The sequence below is a fragment of the Mustela putorius genome, unplaced genomic scaffold, assembly GCF_011764305.1.
Source record: "Mustela putorius furo isolate JIRA1106 unplaced genomic scaffold, ASM1176430v1.1 tig00000450_pilon_pilon_pilon, whole genome shotgun sequence".
Taxonomy (NCBI): Eukaryota; Metazoa; Chordata; class Mammalia; order Carnivora; family Mustelidae; genus Mustela; species Mustela putorius.
The window spans coordinates 201,448-220,462 of NW_025421385.1; the positions used below are offsets into that span (position 1 = coordinate 201,448).

Below are 19,015 nucleotides of genomic sequence, written 5' to 3' on the forward strand. Positions count from 1 at the left end.
GCCCAGATCCACCACAGGCATGAAGCGTCGGAGCCAGAACGAGGAGACAGGACCGCTGGGTCAGGAAGACGAGGAGCACAGACGGCCCCCGCACCCCCAGCACTGCATGAGCTCTAGCCGGCACCCACGTCCTGGGGGCTGGCGCTGTGGGAGCAGGAGGGGCAGCAGGGGCACGGAGCAGGACTGGGAAATCAGGACACCCAGCGCCCTCAACCCAGGGTATGCCTCTGCCAACCTGCGGAACGGGGTCTGAAAAAGAGAGGTGAGACACAAATCATGTCCGGAGATTTGGTTCTGCTATAGAAAAACCAATTTTTATTTGAAGATTCTTATTCATGAAGACAAAATACTCCCGTAAGCATTTCAGTCTGAACACAGACGGTGATTGACGAAAGTCTCAAGCAGTCGGCACCAAGTACTGACAACGGACAAACATTCCAGGGAAGTTACGAGACTCCGCCTCCACCCCAAGGAGCCGAGGACACACCTCACTCCATGCAAACAACCCCAGCTGAGGGGCTTTCCAGGAAAGTGCGGGCACTAGAGAAGATAAGAGCATACGTGAAGCCCAGCGTCGGGTCTGGAAGAGCGTGAGCCCCAGGAGAGGGGCCGGGAGTCCTCCAGCAGAAGACAAGGGACACTCACAGACACAGGAAGGGGACAGGCCCTGAAGCAGGTCTGGTGACACCGGTGAGGCATCCCTCGGCACGCAGGCAACTGCCCCATGTGGGTATGGAGGAACAGGTGCGGGTCCTTCCAGAAGGGAAGGGAGTCCCTCCACAGAAGGCGTGCGGAGGAGGCAGCGAGGCCACGGCCCAGCGTGAGAGCTCTGAACATCAGCCCTTCGCCTCTGCCGTGGGAGCGAGTGACCTGCCAGAGGCCAGTCTCGAAGTCCCAGGGAGGGGTTCCCAGGGAGAAGTGCAGTGACAGGTATCAGGATGGCGTGGGGACAGCAGAGGACAAAGAGGGGATGGAGGCCCAACTCTGCACAAAGCTCTTCCATTCCGAAGCCCCACAACTGTGAACCTGGACACACACACAGGAGGCTCCTCTGGGTGCGGCTGGCCTGGGCGTCGGCACAGACCCACGGCCCCGCCCAGGCTCCACACGAGGCCGCTTGGTGCTGTTGCCGCTGCCGCCGGCCAGCACTGACGGGCGTGCAAGCTGCACACCCAGCAGCATCACCGACAAAGGGGACAGTGGCCCAGGTCTGGCCTGCTGTGCTCTGTGCTGCGACTTTGCCAAGTGACTCCTGCTGCTCTCCTCCAGGGCCAGTCAGCTGGGGAGCAACCGGCTGTGCACGGATCGTTCTGGAGCCAGAGATCTCCCCTGAGAACTCCCGTGAGGCATCCCTTCTGCTGCCCTGAGCCAGAAGGCATGTCCTCACTGCTCGCTGCTCCCAGAGCAACCTGGGGGGTGGCTGCGGGGCTCATCTAAGGGCGAGGGTCGGAAGTACAGAAAGGGCACCAGGCCCGCAGCTGAGCCATGACAGGCCTCTCCTCTTCCTCCACAAATGCGCCTGCTCCCCGGAGCTCATGTCCTCCGAACAGCGCCAGGGACACACGGTACGACCCGTGTCACCGGGAGCACAGGGCCACAGGCACAGGAAGTGACACTGGCCTCAGCCGCCAGACTTGGGAGGGACGGCCGGGCCCCCGAGAGCATCCTCTCTTCCTTCCCCAAGAAGGCACTCCATGACCTTCTGCCGGCCGCCGGCGGACGGGCACTGCAAAGACCCGTGTGGGCGCGCGGCCGAGACGGAGGGTCAGAGCAGGCCTGCCGCCTGTTGGACGTGACATGCCTGTCTCACTTAACCCGTCTGGGGTGTCTCCATCTTCCGTGCTTACAGATCAACTTCAAAAGTCTACCAGAAGTTCCGACAGATTCTACTTCTACTATCCATTCATTCATCAACTTTTTGAGCGTCTAAGAGCAAACGCATTTTTTTCTAAATAACTCTTCTAACACGCATTTCCACGATGCTGTACTTCTCTGGCTGTTTCCGTGGTTTCAGCAGTAAAACCTCACTCCATGGGCTTCACTTTGATGTGCTAGAGCAAACGTGATCTCAGGATGTCCTGGAAGCAACTTTATCTCATCACCAGAATTTAAAGTGTTTGCTCTGGAAAGTGACGGTTCACCAACAGGGGCATAAAGTTCCTTTAATGGAAGATGTCTACCTTTGCTTCTACACGTGCGGCCTCTACTCGTCCCGGAGGGAGGCTGTCTGGGGAGAGGAGACAAACCCTGACATCACCCGACCGCGGCAGGTGCCCCAAACTCGGGCAGACCACCCTGGACAGGAGCCTGTCACCGGAGCCCGCCCGCACCACCTCCAAGGTCCACGTGTTCCGGCTGCAGCAGACAACACTGTCTTCAGCGGTAAAGCTTCCCGAGCATTTGACATTCACACAGCACCCAGCAGGCGACAGAGGATCCAGCAAGGAGCAAGTCACCAGACCCCACATCCAGACTTCCTCATGGGTGGGCCAACTCCAGAGCTCAGTGGACCCTCACCGCCCCTTCCGAGGGGTCTTGGCCAAGACACCAATCTTTGTCTTCACTTCCCTAGCGACGTAACAAGACAGAACTTTCATTTCCCTCGAAGGAATGACATAAAAATTAACTCTTATATTTATGAAGTCCTCCTAATTTCTCTAAGAAAAAAGAAAAAAAAAGAAGACCAAACCCAAACGAAAGCACCCTATTTCTGGAAGGTATTTTTGCTGTTCTCACCCCTGAGTGGGCTCTAGGCCAGCACGAAGGCCAGTGGGATGGTCTCTGTGCTGAGGACATGCCCTGCCCAGGGACTTCCCAGCTCCCAGAAAAGCCTAAACACCTGCCTGCTCGTGTAAGCTGGGGGCCAGCAGGCTTTTCTGCGAAGGGCCACGGGGACTTACTTCTGGTCTTTGGGGGCCGTATGGTGTCTGTCCCAGCTCTCAACTCTGCTGTGGCAGTGTGAACTTTATGGACCTGACAGCATGTCCACACATCCTGAAAGAAGACTTCGCGGATTTTTCTCCTTACCAGTTAAAAATGTAAACCTTGTCCCAAGCTCACAGGCCATTCAAAGATCGCTGACAGGCCAGCTCTGGCCTAAGGGCTGCAGTTGGCTAAGGCTGGGCAAGAGCCGTGGGCAGAATGAGAACGCATTTCAAGTTGGCAAGATAAAGACGTGATCTGGAGAGTAGATGGCACAGACCGATTTTGAATTTCTACTGGTGAGCTTTACAGCTCCAGCTTCTGGCGACTTTCCTGCTGTCAGTGAGGGGGACCGTCGGAGCCACACGCGTGCTCACCCAGGGCTAGGGGAGCGAACCAGCCGTGTGAGCGCTGTGCTTGGACGCACGTCCATGGCAACCACCCCCCAAGACAAGAGGCCCGCAGCACCGTTCATTCTGTGGACTCAGGATCAGGAGTTGCCTGGGTGTGTAAAACGTTCTCCTAAAAGCCTGCAATTCCAGGCTACTCCCCAGCCTGGTGGCTAATTTTCCAGCAAGCTCAAGCTCCCCACGCTCCATGGGGAAGCCGCAAGCCCCTGGCCCTCGGAGCCCCACCCAGGCACCTGCACTCCTCTCTGGGGAACGGTGAGTGGGCTTCCCGATGGGTGCCGGTGGCCAAGGACACATGCAGGCAGCTGTGCGCCCCTCTGTCCCCAACGCCCCACCTGGAACCACCTGTCACACAGAGCACAGACCGTGGCCAGGCGCACGCCACTCCTAACCTGCCCTTTCCAAGTCCACAAAACCCTCTGTTCTGAGGCAGGTGCGGACTCTGGTAAGGCCCTCGTCTTTGGGGATTCTCTCCTCTGTGGGTCTGTGGTCTGGCACCTACTATCCCTTAAAACACTACTTGCAAACTGCTCAGAAGAACGTTATTTGAGAACCAGGCACAAGATCAAAGGATAAAGTCAAAGATTCAACTCAGAATCAGAAAACCTCCTGCAGAAATGCTAAAATACTGTTATTTCTTTACTCATATTCTACTGGTTAAATGTCAGATAGTGCTCCAGCAAGACGACACGGCCTCAGATTAAAATACAGAAAACACAGAGATAAAATCACATGTCGCAGACGAGCTCCACAAAACCCCAGTCGCCACCACCAAGCACTTCCCAAGCGTTTGCTGGGCACTGCTGTAAGCCAGCTGCTGAGGGCTACCAACAAGGACCCTTCCCAGCCTTCCAGAGCCCAGAGTTTAGGCAGAGGGACCCACCTCTCCCATACAACACGAGCCCAGTGTGAGTGGCGAAGACCTCCTCCAGCAAGAACAGTTTAGAAGGCCAGTTCTAGAAGGACATTTCTCTGGCCTGCCACCCTTGGGGAGTCCTGCTGCTCAACCGGAACCCATCCCCACATTCAGATGTAAACATCGAGTTGGAAGTCTCCCAGGAGCTTCGGCTTATCACATTTCAGTCTCAGAAAATCTGAGACACACTTAGGAGCTTCACAAAAACAAACACATGCATTCAACTCCCCAGGAACGAGGCCCCAGGTAGGAGCTGACGGAGACAGGAAATGGCGTGGTGTTTGCCTTCCCAGTGGACGAGGCAGAGACAGGACGGGCACAGAGTCTTCTCTCCCACACCCTCCTTCTCTGCCGCCTCTGCTCTACCCTCTGCTCTTTGCTTTGATGCTGCAAGTGGAAGGGTCCTAGCTTTGCTTTTCAGGCCAGGAGCTAATCACGTGAATCCCAGACTATTCCACGATCACCCACGCCCACGGGTGTACGGGAGCTGTGGCTTCCATGACTCTGGCTGGTGCATCAAAGACTATGAGCAACAGCGGTTAAGTTACAAGTCACCAGCTACCCAGAGGATGGCCCAGGGCAGACCACATGCCACAGCTGCCTCTCTGGCTCTGCTGGGAGCTCCAGGGAGAGGTGGCAGAGGCACAGGGGGCTCTGCAAAGGGGGTGTCCCCCCAAGGCCGCACCTACACAACCACTCTGCCCAGTCAAGCAGGCTCTAGTCATGTCAGCAGAGTGACGGGCGCTGAAAGCAAACGAGGAGAAGCTCCGTCTCTCCCTCTAGGCAGGCCTGCATCAACAGAGCAGGAAGAGCGTGAAAACCCCGCACAGGACCCACAGCTCTCCCACCAAGGTCCCCACCGTGAAAGCCTGCCTTGGGCCACACTCCCCAACGACCAAGCCGGGTGCCAGAGTGAGGCCCGCAGGTCTCTCGGGAAGAAGTGCCGCATGTGAGAGGTACTGTTTCTTAACAAAGACAAGCCAACGGCGTGCCACGGGCTCAGAAGGGGAGCGAACGCAGCGCGGGACCCAGTGCTCGGTGGGGCTGGCAGCCGAGTGTTCCCTAACCTTTGCTTCGGCGACCGCATGTCAGGCAGGCGCGACTGCGCTATGGGGCCGAAGGTGAGACGCAGCGCAGACCCAGAGACGCGCTCCGTCCCGCAGAGAGCACCCTCCGAAGGGCAAGATGGGCCAGCCACGATGGGCTGGACGTGGGGTTTTCCAGGGGAGGGACACTGGACTCTACCCACGGGAGGGACACTGGACTCTACCCACGGGAGGGACACTGGACTCTACCCACGGGAGGGACACTGGACTCTACCCACGGAAGGACAGAGCCAGTCCAAGAGACCAAGTTTAAGACAAAGGATGAACGGGAATACGAAGACAGAGGGAGGGCCCAGTCAGCAGAGCAAAGGCCCAGGGAGGGCAGAGGGCGTGGCCTGGGGGTTGGAGCCAGGCCTCACCAGAAGCCCCAGAGCGAGAGGTGCCACCCGGCACCTGCCGTGAACCCTATGGCCACGTTAAGTAAAATCTTCCAAATTCTTTCTACAATTTCTCGTCTTCAGTGATTAAACTATGGAAGCTGAAAACCTACATGCCGCACCCGGAGTTCACGAAGGCTCAGAGACTACCAGCGCCTTGGAGGTGAAGGGCAGCTGTTCGCGCTCACACAACAGAGACCCTGCCAGAAAGGGGCGAAGACTGCGGTGTGGAGGAGCCAGGACAAGGGACCCTCACTGGGAGCGCCCCGTTCGGCTGATGGGAACCACGGCCCCCGAAGGTGCCAGGTGCCACTCAGGTGGCCGTGTGCCTGGAACAAGCGAGACCGTGATAAAGTCAGGTCTTCCTGAGGCCCTGGGGGATAGTCCAACCAGAAGCTGGTGCGGGCCTGGACACTGACTACCCCTCACACTCTAGGACTGTGTGCACAGCTCTCCCATCTGAGACTCCCTGTCCACCACGGACCAAACTGCTCCCGCGTGCACACCATGCCAGGGGTGCTGGTGTGAGGTCCGACTCATGGTGCACAACACCACCACCACGGCAAGGGCCCCTAGCATTAGCCTAGCAATAACCCCAAATTCACTTTTTAAAACTGTGCCTTGCCAAAAGGAGGAAAAAAATCCACTTCTAAAAATAACTTTCTTGACTGTAACATAATGACTCCGCTCACACACACGCCATCTGCACTGTATTTAACTGGGCTGCTACAAGAATCAGTCCATGGAGTAAACGTGGTACGGAGGAGTTCTGAGATTAGATCAGAAGCTGTTTATAAATGAAATTTGTTTTCTGTTTTTTTTTTTTTCACTAAAAGACCAATGAAAACGAATTCAATTAACTAGAATCTGTGGATAAAACTCATTACCATTATCCAATGGCATTTATAAAGCAAAGTCTTCAGTTTCCACAAAAACTGACCTGACCTTGGGTTTTCCTCTAGGATACAGGGGTGGCCACAGCGCAGAGGAGCCAGGCTCAGCTGCCAATGGCTCGTTCATGAAATTCAAGGCATAAACACCCATGAGCGGCAACATCTGAATAAAAGCAACACAGGCGCGAAATCTCCATTACTGAACGCTCCACAGGCAAGCCACTGAGAGAGGACACACAGCGGGTGGGACGTGGCCCAGCCCCAAAGAGCGGTCACCAACGTCTGGAAGATGAGGCCCACAGACAAAACAGGCAGGACAAGCCGTGTATGGGCCAAAATCACGAACATCAGAAAGAGGCGTCGTATTTTCCTAAAGTTAGCAAAGCTTATAAGGGATCACGCCGACTATTCTGCTCACGTGACTACAATACGGAGACAGGATCAGTGCTGGAATGAGGGGGCTCTTGTGAGCACGTGACTCGGCAGAGACCGAGGTCTAGAGGGCCACTCCCCAGAAACCGAGTAGTGGCCATCTGTATACAGGGCGCCATCTGTATACGGCTCTGTAAGAGCTTCAATAACCTGGCAAGACCCTGGGCTCCACTGTGCGACGGACGAAACCAACCACAGCATCGTAAGAATACCGTGATTACATGCGCTTTCTTATCTTTTCTGTGGAACACCAGCCAAAACTTAAAAACGCAACAGAAGAAAAGGCTGGCAAGAGCGCCGACCCTGGTCAGGCAGGCGGTTGCCAGAACCGTGACAGTTCATCAGGCCAGTACCTGCAGGTCCACAAGCTGCACCGTTGACTTTCCTTGGAGGCACAAGGCCTGAGCAATAAAAGCATGCAGATCCTCCAGGCAAAGAGTGTCCACCTGAAAGGGAGAAGAAAGAGAAGCAGCATGAACCTTGGGAAAAACGCGACACTCTGCACACGGATCCAACGACTGAACACAGGCGCACACACAGGGCAGGAGATGAGGCAGAGGCGGAGGTCAGTGGGCCTCTTTGTCCAGAGCCCACAGCCCATAATGCCCAGGGCCAAGCTGGACAGGGCCCTGGTTGCTCCATAGCAAGGGGGGAAGCTCTAGAATTCCTGGGAGAGGCCAGGACTCACAGCCAAGCCCAAGTCTTACAGCAACACAAGTGACTGCTCTGGGCACCAGATCCCAGATCTGGCAATCCGGGGGTTTGCAGCGTGAGCTGGGATGATCAAAGCTGGGATAAACTTCCACCTTCGCCAGCCCTGGTGAAACCTGCAGACTCAGATCCCAGGACCCCCACATGTGAGACCCTCTGCTCTTCTGTGGAATCAAGGAGCCCGACCAAACTGTGAGCAAGAACAAGGAGCGCGGGGATTTGGAGACAGATGGGGAGACTCTGGGGCTCGAGACAGCGGTGGCAAGGACGGGCCTGGGAGGACCATGGACAGCGGCTGCCCCAGGGCCCCTCCTCCCAGCTTGCGGGGTGGTGACCTTTCCCGCTCATTTCCCGCTCAGCCACCAAATGCTGCCGGCAGAGAAAAGCACTGCAGTTCCCTCAGTCAGCATTTCCACAGCCATCGTAAGAATCGAGAACCTCTTTCTACAGAGGAACACGTTCTGTGGCAAGTAAAGGCCTGAAGGAAAAAACCAATCAGGATGACAACCACAAACCCGTGGGTTAGAATTCTGATTCCTCCTCAGTGATAAAAGTGGCTCATGTTTACTCCTGATAAAAATGACCCCACCATAATCCACAAAGACAGTTTTCTAGGGACTCCTGCTCTCCCCAGCCAGGACCCGCTGCCCTCTCCAGGAAGAGCAAATTATTTCTGGCATTGGTCACCTCCACCCGGCGCCAAGGCAGCAACCCCGTCACCACCTGGCCCTGTTCCATTGTGACGTACTTACTGCCTTTGTATCAAGGACAGCTCGAACTATTTCAGGGAATAACAAGTCCACAGACGCGTAGCACTCACGACCGAGAAAAAAGACCCCAGGCTACAGAAGCCAGACCCAGCAGAGAACACACTTTTTCATTCCATTAAAGCCCCATCGCTCTCCGTGGTGACTGGTTTTGTGGGAATGTAATTCTACTTCTTGCCGTTAGTGACTTTGGAAGACGGGTGATTTTAAAGCACCAACTTAGAGGAGAGAGAGGCATCCCACAGACCGTCTCACAGGTGACCCACCTCCGCAGTGACAGATCGAAACCACAGAGGCGAGGAACATGGGCTCGCTGAGCATTTCACACAACGGACATTACTCTTTAAAGCACCTGCTCAACTAGAGATTATAAAAACTATGTAGCTCGCTCTGATGTAAACCCACCCTTCCTGAGAGTTCTCAGATAAGCCCTCAATAAAAAGTGTTACTGCTGACCTGGAGCCTCGGAGAGCCCGTTCCCACGGGTCCGGCTCCTCACGTCGCACAACGGAACGTCTAACGTAAGTGTAATCACAGAAAAGTACACTTTTATAAATTTACCTTTTCAGCCCTATGAAACCCTAAGAGAAATTCACCCTGGGAGTAATTTACAGTCCCTTTTCCATCTCTGAGAGGTCACTGATATGTCCATTCACTGTTTTTCCGTTTCAAAAAGCTCCAATTTAAACATGCTCTTTAAGTCTGCCCCGCGCTGACTCACAACAGATTCTTAGTGAAGGTCGTCATTACTGGCGCCTGTGGGAAGCTGCTGTTCCGAGGTCTGGACACAGTCACCTGCACGAGTGACAAGCGCAGAGCTGTGAGGAGTGACTATCAGCAGGTACAACCCTCGGACTGAAAGACTAAGTCAAAACGTGTGTTCAAGGAATGGCTGTTCGTATGCACACAGACAACACGGAGAAGAAAACACACGTGTTTCTCTGAAGGAGAAACCTCAGCTCCAGGTTATCCACCATTCCCAACCCCCGCAATGGCCTCTCTCAGCCACGGTGGACAGAAAATACTGACGGATACATGCTTGAGTATTCCGTAAATGACATCAAAAGAAAGGCAGTTTTACACTGAAAAACCCATGCTCTATTCAATTGTATTGCTGAGTCTGGTACCAGTAACGAAATGTTCTCCTCAAAACAGTGAAGCTCAAGTTTACGCCGCAGCCATGTGAAACCGATCACAAAGCAATAAAACTTGAAGTCGTTTAACCACATTTTTTAAAAATGCGAAACGCAGAACTAGCTACAGATTAGAAATGGAAAAGAAGCATCAGTACAAAGCTCCTTGAAATGTAATTCCACGGTAAAAGTGAATTCAGGTCTGAAAAACAGTCACGTATATCTCTATTCCGGGCAAATGAGAATACGGTGTTTATGCCAAAGGAGCGCCAAGATCCACCAGAGAGAGAGGCCAGAGTAGAAGGCAAGACAGTCCAAAAGCATCGAGAGGACAGGAGGTCTGAACGGGCTGAAGAAAGAGAGACGTGAACAGAAAGAACTTTTTGTTGTTGTGACAAATGTGAGACCGAATCATCTAGAAAATAACAGAGCGAAGTAAGAAAGTGGGAGGAAAGAGGCTGAAGAGGAGCGGCCCGGCCTCTCTCCCGAGGGGTCCGAACACTGCCCCGCGCATGGACAACTGTTACGAAGACAAATGCTCTCATGGGCCTTTGTACTTTCCACACATAACCAAGGCGTAAAACAATGAGACCGAAACTGCCTAACTTGTCGAGGGACAGCAGTTAGGGCCCTGCACGGCATCTGTCACGTGAGGCCTGCAACCCCCGGTTCAGACGGGCAAGGAAGACACAGACCATGACAATGACGGCCCCCGCGGACATTTTACTGGGCATGTCTGCAAAACATGCCTCATGCTTCCCGCAACGCGATGCCCCAATAACCTCAGGGGGCACCCACTGCCTTGCCCTAGACTGGGCAGTGAAGGGAAATGCTCAGTAAACACCACAACACCGGGGCCCTGGCGGGAGCAGCCCCCGGACGCCAGCGGCACCCGGGCAGGCAGCGCACGGCTCAGAGCACGCTTCTGCCCCCGGTTCCCACGCCTCTGCCGCACGGACGAGCATCACGAGCCTCTTCCAACAGACAGGCGTCCAGCAAGTGTGGACAGGGAGCCCGTCCCAGTTCGACAGCTGCGAGGGGCAGGTCCTGGGCAGGAGGACACAGGGATGGGCCCACCCAGGCCCCCAAGTGCCACACTGCACACAGTGGAGAGCAGGCGCGAGGCGTCGGTGCAGCGCCTGACAAGGCTGCGGGTACCTGCACGAAGAGGTAGATCAAGAGGCAGCACAGCGCCTTGAAGGGGTTTTCCACCGCCTGCAGCTCTTCTCTGGAGGAGGAGAGGTCGAAACAGCCCAGGAGGGCGTCCAAGCGCCGGCCCTGTACTCCCGGCTCCTGGTTCAGCCACAGTGATTTCAAATCCGGTGTGCCCCCTAGTTTAAAAAAAAAAAAAAAAGCCCATTTACCATTATCCTTTGCACCAGCAAGTTAACAACATGCTTCCTGTAGAACTTCAATGAAGAATAAAAGACCCTAACCTCTGCCCTTTCTGACATCTTTGGGCCTTAGGTTAAGGGACAAGAGAGTGAGCAGGAACAAACCACCTGGGGGTAAGAAACAAACGCTCAAGGCCAGCAGGTCTGCACTTCACGGAGAACACTCCTGTTCCAGGACTATGTTTTGGGGGAAACTAGGGCTTCTTTCCTACGGTGCTGTGGCCTGCATTATTAGGAAGGCTTTCGGAGTATGTTTAGAAGGTCCTGTCTCCGGGTATGGGAAAGAACACAGCCGCGGTGTGTTGCTGGTGCAAAGATCACCCACTTATCCTGTCAGCTTGCTCTGATTCCTCCAGACCAGCCGTTTTCAAACTTCAAGGTAAAAAGAATCCACTACAGAGACTGTAAAAAACACCATCTTCCTGGGTTCTGTGTGTATGATGCCGGGAACCTGCACTGAGCAACCTGGAGGCTTGGGTGCGGGGCATTCGTGGGCCCGGCCTCAGAAAGCATGGCCCTAAAGTTAGCAAACAAGAACAACAATGTTGTAGCCTTTAAATTATTTAAGTCTAAAAAAACAACCCTTACTCATTTCCTTAAATCACAACAAATGGCCCCAGGCCTCTGAAGAAGGGGGTGGGGGGCTCTTGCCGGCATCTGCAAACACAGGCAGGTCCCAGGCCGAGCCAGGCCCCACTCTGGGCAGCAGCTGTGACTTCTGTCGGGTCATGAAGCTACAACACCGCGCCTCAAGAGCCAGGGCGGCTGAGGTCTCCATGTCCCACGTCCACGACGGAAACCGAACCCGGGACCCGAATGGTCAGAACTGAAGGACTCGATGAAGCAGCTCTCCTCCTACGCCCACTGCTCAGAGTGTCATTTACTACTCTTGGCCACGATCTCCCACCACCGGAAGTGGAACAACCCAGCAAAGCCACCTGCATTCCTGAAACAGCTGAAGTGTTACCTAAAAAAACTTGTTCATTATTTATTTTGGAGAGAAAAAAAATCATTTTTCTCTTGAAAGAAAGAAAATAGTGAAGACAATTGGCAAAAAACAATGTATGGCACCAGTTAATAAGATAGAGGTATTATTCCAGGATTATCGAGGGTCAGCCATGACTTCTTAGAAACATACTTTTCACAAAATCATTTTGTAGGGTCAGCAAACTGTAGCCCATGGGCCAAATCCAGCTCACCGCCTGTTTTTGCAGGGCCCTAAACTCAGAATAAGTTTTCACATGTTTAAGTGATTAAAAAAAAAAATGCAAGAAAATCAAAGGAAATGCCAATTTCAATGTCTCTGAATAAAGTGTCACCACAACGGCACCACACTTACTCCCCTGGGTGCTGTCTGTGGTCCCACACGGTCCAAGTGCAGAGCTGGGCCACGGCAGCAGAGACCATGATGCCCCCAAAACCTAAAATACAGACGTTTGCCAAGCCCTGATAGAAGGTAAGTGAGGAACGTCCCATCATCACAGCTATTTCAAATGTACTCAAGTAGCTGAAAAACATTTTTTCTGACTCTAAAAGTCATGCATTGTAAAAAACTAAGGGAAAAAAAAGCATCAGAAAATAGCAAATTTACAATCCCACCACTCACATATAGCTGTGTTTGAAAATACAGTTTCTAGTCCTTTCCTCGATGCATACACAACATTTACACACAGCCGAGAGGCCAAGTCCCCAGCAGAGTGAGTGGGGACTGTCAGTGGTAACACTGCACCTTGCATTTCATTTGCTCACTCACAGAGTTTAAAACAGAAAAAATGAGGTTCACGGGACATACTGAGAGCCAAGTACTTGTGGCAGCAATATGCAAGAGATGTCCTGAACAACCAGTTCCACGCCAGCAGCCGTCACTCTGGCCTTGATGTCACCTGGGAATCTGTTATAACTGCAAATTCGTGGAGCACATGGGTGGCTCAGCTGGTGGAACATCCGACTCTTGGGCTTCAGCTCCAGTCGTGATCTCATGGGGTGTGGAAGTAAGCCCCGCACTAAGCCCACACTGGGCTCCATGCTCAGCGGGGACTCTGCTTGACTATTCTCTCCCTCTGCCCCCCTTTGTTCTCATTCCTGTGCGTGTGCGTGCACGCGTGCGTGTACATGCACACGCTAAATCCTAAAAAAGAGAAAAAAGAATTGCAAATTCTCAGGCCGCACCCCGGGCCTACTAATCCAACTCCAGAGGTCAGGGAGCAGCATCTGCTGTAGCGTGCCCTCCAGGTGATTCGGACACAGGCAGAGTTTGAATACCATTCTATATTTTTCCACAAAACAGCCAAGAAATCATTAACACAGATAAGAAAAGAAAAACTCGCAATGATAAAGAAATTGGTTCTTGAGGTCTAATGATAAAACGGATTACAGAAAACCACCAGTTTGAAAAACCATGTCCTCAAAAATTTCTAATTCAATTCGAGAATGTGAATCCTAAATTCAATTAATAATTTATTTGGTCAAAAACTAGGTACTGGGGGCGCTTGAGTAGCTCAGTGGGTTAAAGCCTCTGCCTTTGGCTCAAGTCATGATCCCAGGGTCCTGGGATCGAGCCCCACATCGGGCTCTCTGTTTAGCAGGGAGCCTGCTCCCCCCCCACCCCCCGCCTGCCTCTCTGCCTACTTGTGATCACTGTCTGTTCAATAAATGAATAAAATCTTAAAAAAAAACAAAACTAGGTACTGAACACCTGTTTACATATCAGTATAGGAGACAAGATACCTCTGCAGCCTTCTCCGGAAACCAAGGATCTCTGTCTCCAATACGAGACAACATATCCCGGGGCTGTAGTCCTTTGATGTCACGTGCAGTACTTGCTAGGCTGCGTGGGACCCTGAGGAGCCTACATAATGGCCCTAATTATAAGGTTGGTTCTCTTCCTAAGTAGGGCCCAAGAGATTTACTTCTCGGTTGATAGATTTCATCATCTTAAGCCAGAAGATGTGAATTTCCTTGAAGGATCATTTAGATTAGTTCTCCTCCATGGGGAAACTCACTCCAGATGAAGTGGTTTAAACACATGATAATCCAAGAGGGCTGAGCCTACCTAACACAAAGACACCACTCATAATTTCAGTTTAAAAGAAACCCATTTTGGGATGCCTGCGTGGCTCATTCGGTTAAGTGTCTGCCTTCGGCTCAGGTCATGATCCCAGGGCACTGGGCTCCCTGCTCAGCGGGGAGTCTGCTTCTCCCTCTCCCTCTGCTGCTCCCCTGTTTGTGATCTCTCTGTCAAATAAATAAATAAAATCTTTTAAAAAGTTACCTATTTTGATCAGGACCGGACGGCAGATCAGCCCAGAGCTCCTCCCCACCCCCCACCCCCCCACCGCCCGCCACACACACACCCTTGCTCCTGGGACAAATAAGACTGTGCCTGCACGGATGGCTCCTCGACCTCCCCCAGAGCTCCAGGGGCAGCTGAGATATTTCAAAGAGCCACAGACCTAAACAACTGATCTCATCTCTAGGCCACCAATCAGCATCACATCTAGAACACATCAGCTTCAAAAACCAAATCCTGCAGCTTGGTCAAGGATTCTGTGCGAACAGATGGACAGGAGCGCCTCGGATCCTTCCGAGGGACCTGAGCCCATGGAGGAAGGAGCAGGGGGAAGTCCCTTCTGTGGTCGCCAACTCTGAAGACCTTCTGCAGAGCCACCTGGAGGGTCTGCCCGGCAGAGGGCTGCTGCCTGCACCCCATGAGTAACAAGGCCGTGGCGTCCCACAGTTTGTGCTGTCACAGCAACAGAAGTGAGCGGATAAGGAGACTCCTATGACCGGGGCAGCTCTGCACGCGTTTCACACGGAAACACATGACCTCATCAGCGTCCTCTTCCAATGACTTCCCTGGCCCACGGCTGCGGAGAAAAACCATAAGCCTGTCTGGCTCGGGTCCACGGTCAGCACGAAGCGGGTCAGAGTCTCGAGATTAGCGTGCACGTAGCCGACGTCTCGAGCTCACCTGTGAAGGCTTTAGTCCCCAAGTGTGATTTACATGAGTGTTTACTTAGCATTCCGTTTCCTAGAGCATTCCTGACCAACGGAAAACAAACTAAAAATCCTGACACCCTCACGTGCAAACTGGCTGGGTGAACTTCAGGAGCCTATTTGTAACAATCATTCAAAACAGGAGTTCTGGGCGCCTGGGTGGCTCGTTGGTTGGACGGCCTCCGGCTCAGGTCATGATCCTGGAGTCACGGGGTTGCGCCCGCATCGGGCCCCAGCGCCACGGGGTCCGCTGCTCCCTGACCTTCTCCTCGCTCATGCTCACTCTCAGATAAAGAAATAAAAAATCTTAGAAAAATAACAATAAAGGTAAAGGCGCTCACGCAGGTACGAACAGAGCAGAACGCGGTAACGCACACGTCTCCCACAGGAAGCTTCGGGCGCGGGGATGTGGCCCAACGCTCGACGGGGGCTGGGACCCGGCTCGCTCGGACTCGTCAGCGGCGCCGCGGGCTCCACCGGGGAAGCCTCGGCCTCCGGCTTGGGTCGTGGTCCTGGGTCCTGGGAGTGAGTCGCCCTCGGGCTTGCTGCTGCGCCGGGGCGGCGCCGTCTGCGCTCCTCCAAGGAGCCAGCACTGTGCTCCAGACGCCGATTCTCCTCCCGGAACGCGGCCTCTGGGGCAGGAAGCGGGCGGGGCCGTCGCCGTCCCGTGGCCGCTCGGCCTTCGTACAGCCACCGGGGCCGCACGGACGTGCCGCATGGACGGCGGGGACACACGGACGGCGGGGACACACGGACGGCGGGGACACACGGACCGCGGGGACACACGGACGGCGGGGACACACGGACGGCGGGGACACACGGACGGCGGGGACACACGGACCGCGGGGACACACGGACGGCGGGGACACACGGACGGCGGGGACACACGGACCGCGGGGACACACGGACGGCGGGGACACACGGACCGCGGGGACACACGGACGGCGGGGACACACGGACGGCGGGGACACACGGACCGCGGGGACACACGGACCGCGGGGACAAGCGACGCGAGCGGGGCTGACCGACGCGCCCCGTTTCCGGGAAAGTCGCGCTCCGGAGGCGACGGCGAGGTTCCAACACCCGCGCGGCGAGGACACACGACGTCGCCGGGAACGTCCACCGGGCAGCCACCGGGCAGCCGCGGGAGCCGGGCCGGGCCGCCTGCGGAGGGAACCCCGCGCCGCCCCGCCTCTGGGCACGAGAACGCCCTGCCGAGCGCCCGCCGGGGTCTGGGGTCTGGTCCGAGGCTCCTCAGGCCGCCACACGCGGAGGAGGACGCGAGCGCCTCGAGGGCCCGCCCGGGGCCGCGGCCGCGGGAAGGAAGCGCCGGCTCCGCGCGTCTGAGGCCGACCGAGGCGCGTCTCCGGGTGCGCGGGGAGCGAGCGGGGCAGACGCGGCGCGACCCGGAACACGGAGACCCACGACCGCCCCCCGCGGCTCGCGCGGACCGGAGCACGGGGCGGCCGCGGGGCTCCCGGAGCACCTGCGCCGCCGCCGAGCCGCCCCCCGCGCCGCCGCTCCATTCCCCGCTCCGGCCGGTCGGGTCCTCCGCCTGCCCCCGCGTCCGTCCACCGCGCAGAGCCGGGACCGGCCCCCGCACGGCCGCGGCTCAGCAGAGGGGACGCTCCGGCCGCCCCACCGGGACGCGCCCCGCAACGGCATCGGTGCAGCCCGGCCGCTTCCAGCCGTCTCGGGACAACAGAACCACCGGACCCGTGTCCCACAGGACGGTCGCCGTCGCACAACAAGGGCACGGGCACCCGCCACGTCGGGTCTCCCGAGCCCGGGGCGGGGACGGCGCCCGCGCGGCCGCCGGGGCAGGGGAGCTGCCGGGACACAGATGGGCGCGGCCTGTCTCGCTTCAGCTTAACACCGTCGGGCGGGCGCCTGGGGGCTCCGCGCGTTGAGCCGCTGCCTGGGGCTCAGGTCCTGGTCTCGGGGTCCTGGGATCGAGCCCCGCGTCGGGCTCTCTGCGCGGCGGGGAGCCTGCTTCCCCCTCTCTCTGCTTGTGATCTGTCTGTCCAATAAACAAAATCTTTAAAAATAAATAAATGAAACCATTTGGCACTTTTTCCTCTTGGATACAGAAAAGTACTGAAGTATGGAAACCCTGTCACTTTCGTGCCCTCACGAACAGGAGCACAAACGGTCCTTCGTGTCCGCCACACCCCGTCCCAGCAGCTAAGGCAGCCCCGCTCTCCCCCTGCCAAGCTCTTCGTCGGCCAGGGGGCCCCACACGGCACCTTCACAGCCCCCGCAGGGCCAAGGGGTGCCTGCCGGAGCCCCAGAAGCGGCCTCGTGATCACGGTACGGCCTCCAGAGTGGACGACAAGGTTCTGGGGAGCGGCCTTTCCAACTAACAAATAGAATGAAGCGGAGCCCAATGCGCCCTTGAATTCAAACCGCGACAGAAACAGTAGGAATCCCTCTCCGCGTGTTATTTTTGGAAAGATCCAAGAAGACAGAAATCACATATATAATAAAACATGGAAAAATTAGGTTGGCTGGCCTGAAAAAATATCTCTTGCTGTATAAGCAGAGGTTAATTCATCTTCATTTCTTTTTTTGATAAATACCTTTTGTGGTTCGAGTCCATCACCAGCTGAGAGAATAAGGAAATACTCCCTATAGTAACTTTCCTCACCTTCCTTCCCAACAAGATTCCATTTTTAAGAAAATTGTTTTGCAGTCCTCGCACCCGTATTTGGTAAACTGGAGACCTGCGTGCTGGGAACAACAGTGGCACGAGAGAATTTAACGCATACAAAAACGGAATATCAAAGTCTCAGAAAAACATTTGTCCTCTGCAACAATGGCAAGAACCCTCAAAATGACCCTCACCAGCTCCTCTTCCTTGACCTGCCCTCAGGTACAACTCTGTCCCCACTCAAACTCCTGACTCGTTTCAGGCACTCAGAACTTGCAGGAAGAAAAGACTTCAGCTAATTTTTAGGTGAACTTTGCTTTTCATTCCCTCCCATTTAGGTTTTAAGATAACACTCAAGAAGAGAAAACTTATTTTTCAGCTAAAATGACTTTCCTTTGTCTTCCCTTTCCAGTTCACCAACAAGCTTCTGGCAGGAGTTAGGAGAGCTGGTTCAAGCAGGACATCAGAATCCCTGTTAATGCAGCACGGGTTTACTAAGCGACGCCCAGCTACCGGGCTGGGGATCAGGCAGCAACGGGCCTGGGCCCACAGCCGTGCTCCCCTTGGTGTGTCTTGCTGTCTGCTGATGTCGACCTTGTACAAGAGTCAGGGCAGACAGAGGCAGAGCAGACAGAAGACCGGCCCAGGGTCCATCTGTGGGACGAAGGCCCACTCCTCTGTTTTAGAACGTTATTAGACAGACACGCTCCTTGTGCGTCCAGGGTTGACATGAAAATCAGTGTATGTGCAGTTCCAGAAAAATCTGTTTCTACGGTGGATCCATTACTGGACTTGTATCTGGTGAACAAATGAGTGATTTCCTTAACCCCAACCGTCTGTACCTGGAATGTTCATCTGCAGAGGCCTGACGAGGTCCGGGTGCCTCAGCGGGTTCCCCGAGTACACGAACCACTCCTTGACGGTGGGGCAGGGGCTGGCGCCATCTGAGTGAAGACAGCAGGGTCAGGAGAAGCGCGTGAGTATCAATACTGGTCACCAGGCTAACGCGCGAGCACACCCAGCTCCACTGGGGGCCAATTTCAAGTTGGTGAATACAAGGAGTTCTCACATCCCCACAGCGTGTTTCCTCCTGGGCTCTCGCATTGCTCCACACAACACTTAGGGAAAACTGGGAGTAGCACAGTTCTTTCTAGTCTTTAATTCAGTGTTTTGTGCAACTATCAAGACTATTATTACACTAGACAATTTAAAAAGCTAGCAGGAATAATCTAGAACAAAGGCATTTCCGTATGTTGGATTGTTAACTGCTATTAAAAATTCAGTCCGTCTTCAGTTCTAGCTTACTCC

General features: G+C 54.8%; 1 protein-coding gene across 18 annotated transcripts in view; it reads right to left on the reverse strand.

The window, feature by feature from the left end:
• FAM120B (family with sequence similarity 120B) overlaps positions 1-19,015 on the reverse strand; it is an 88,944-nt gene that overhangs the window by 40,634 nt on the left and 29,295 nt on the right. For 16 of the 18 annotated variants that reach the window (XR_006606756.1, XM_045079969.1, XM_045079963.1 and 13 more), the window contains 3 exons: positions 18,550-18,651; positions 10,826-10,998; positions 7,410-7,502 (listed from right to left, as the gene is read on the reverse strand). Coding sequence is in view for 17 of the 18 variants with exons in the window: in XM_045079969.1 (XP_044935904.1) it covers positions 7,410-7,502; positions 10,826-10,998; positions 18,550-18,651 (368 nt within the window). In the remaining variant the exon portion in view is untranslated. The remainder of the gene's footprint in view (positions 1-7,409; positions 7,503-10,825; positions 10,999-18,549; positions 18,652-19,015) is intronic. The other 2 variants (XM_045079967.1, XM_045079966.1) reach the window with 2 other exon arrangements.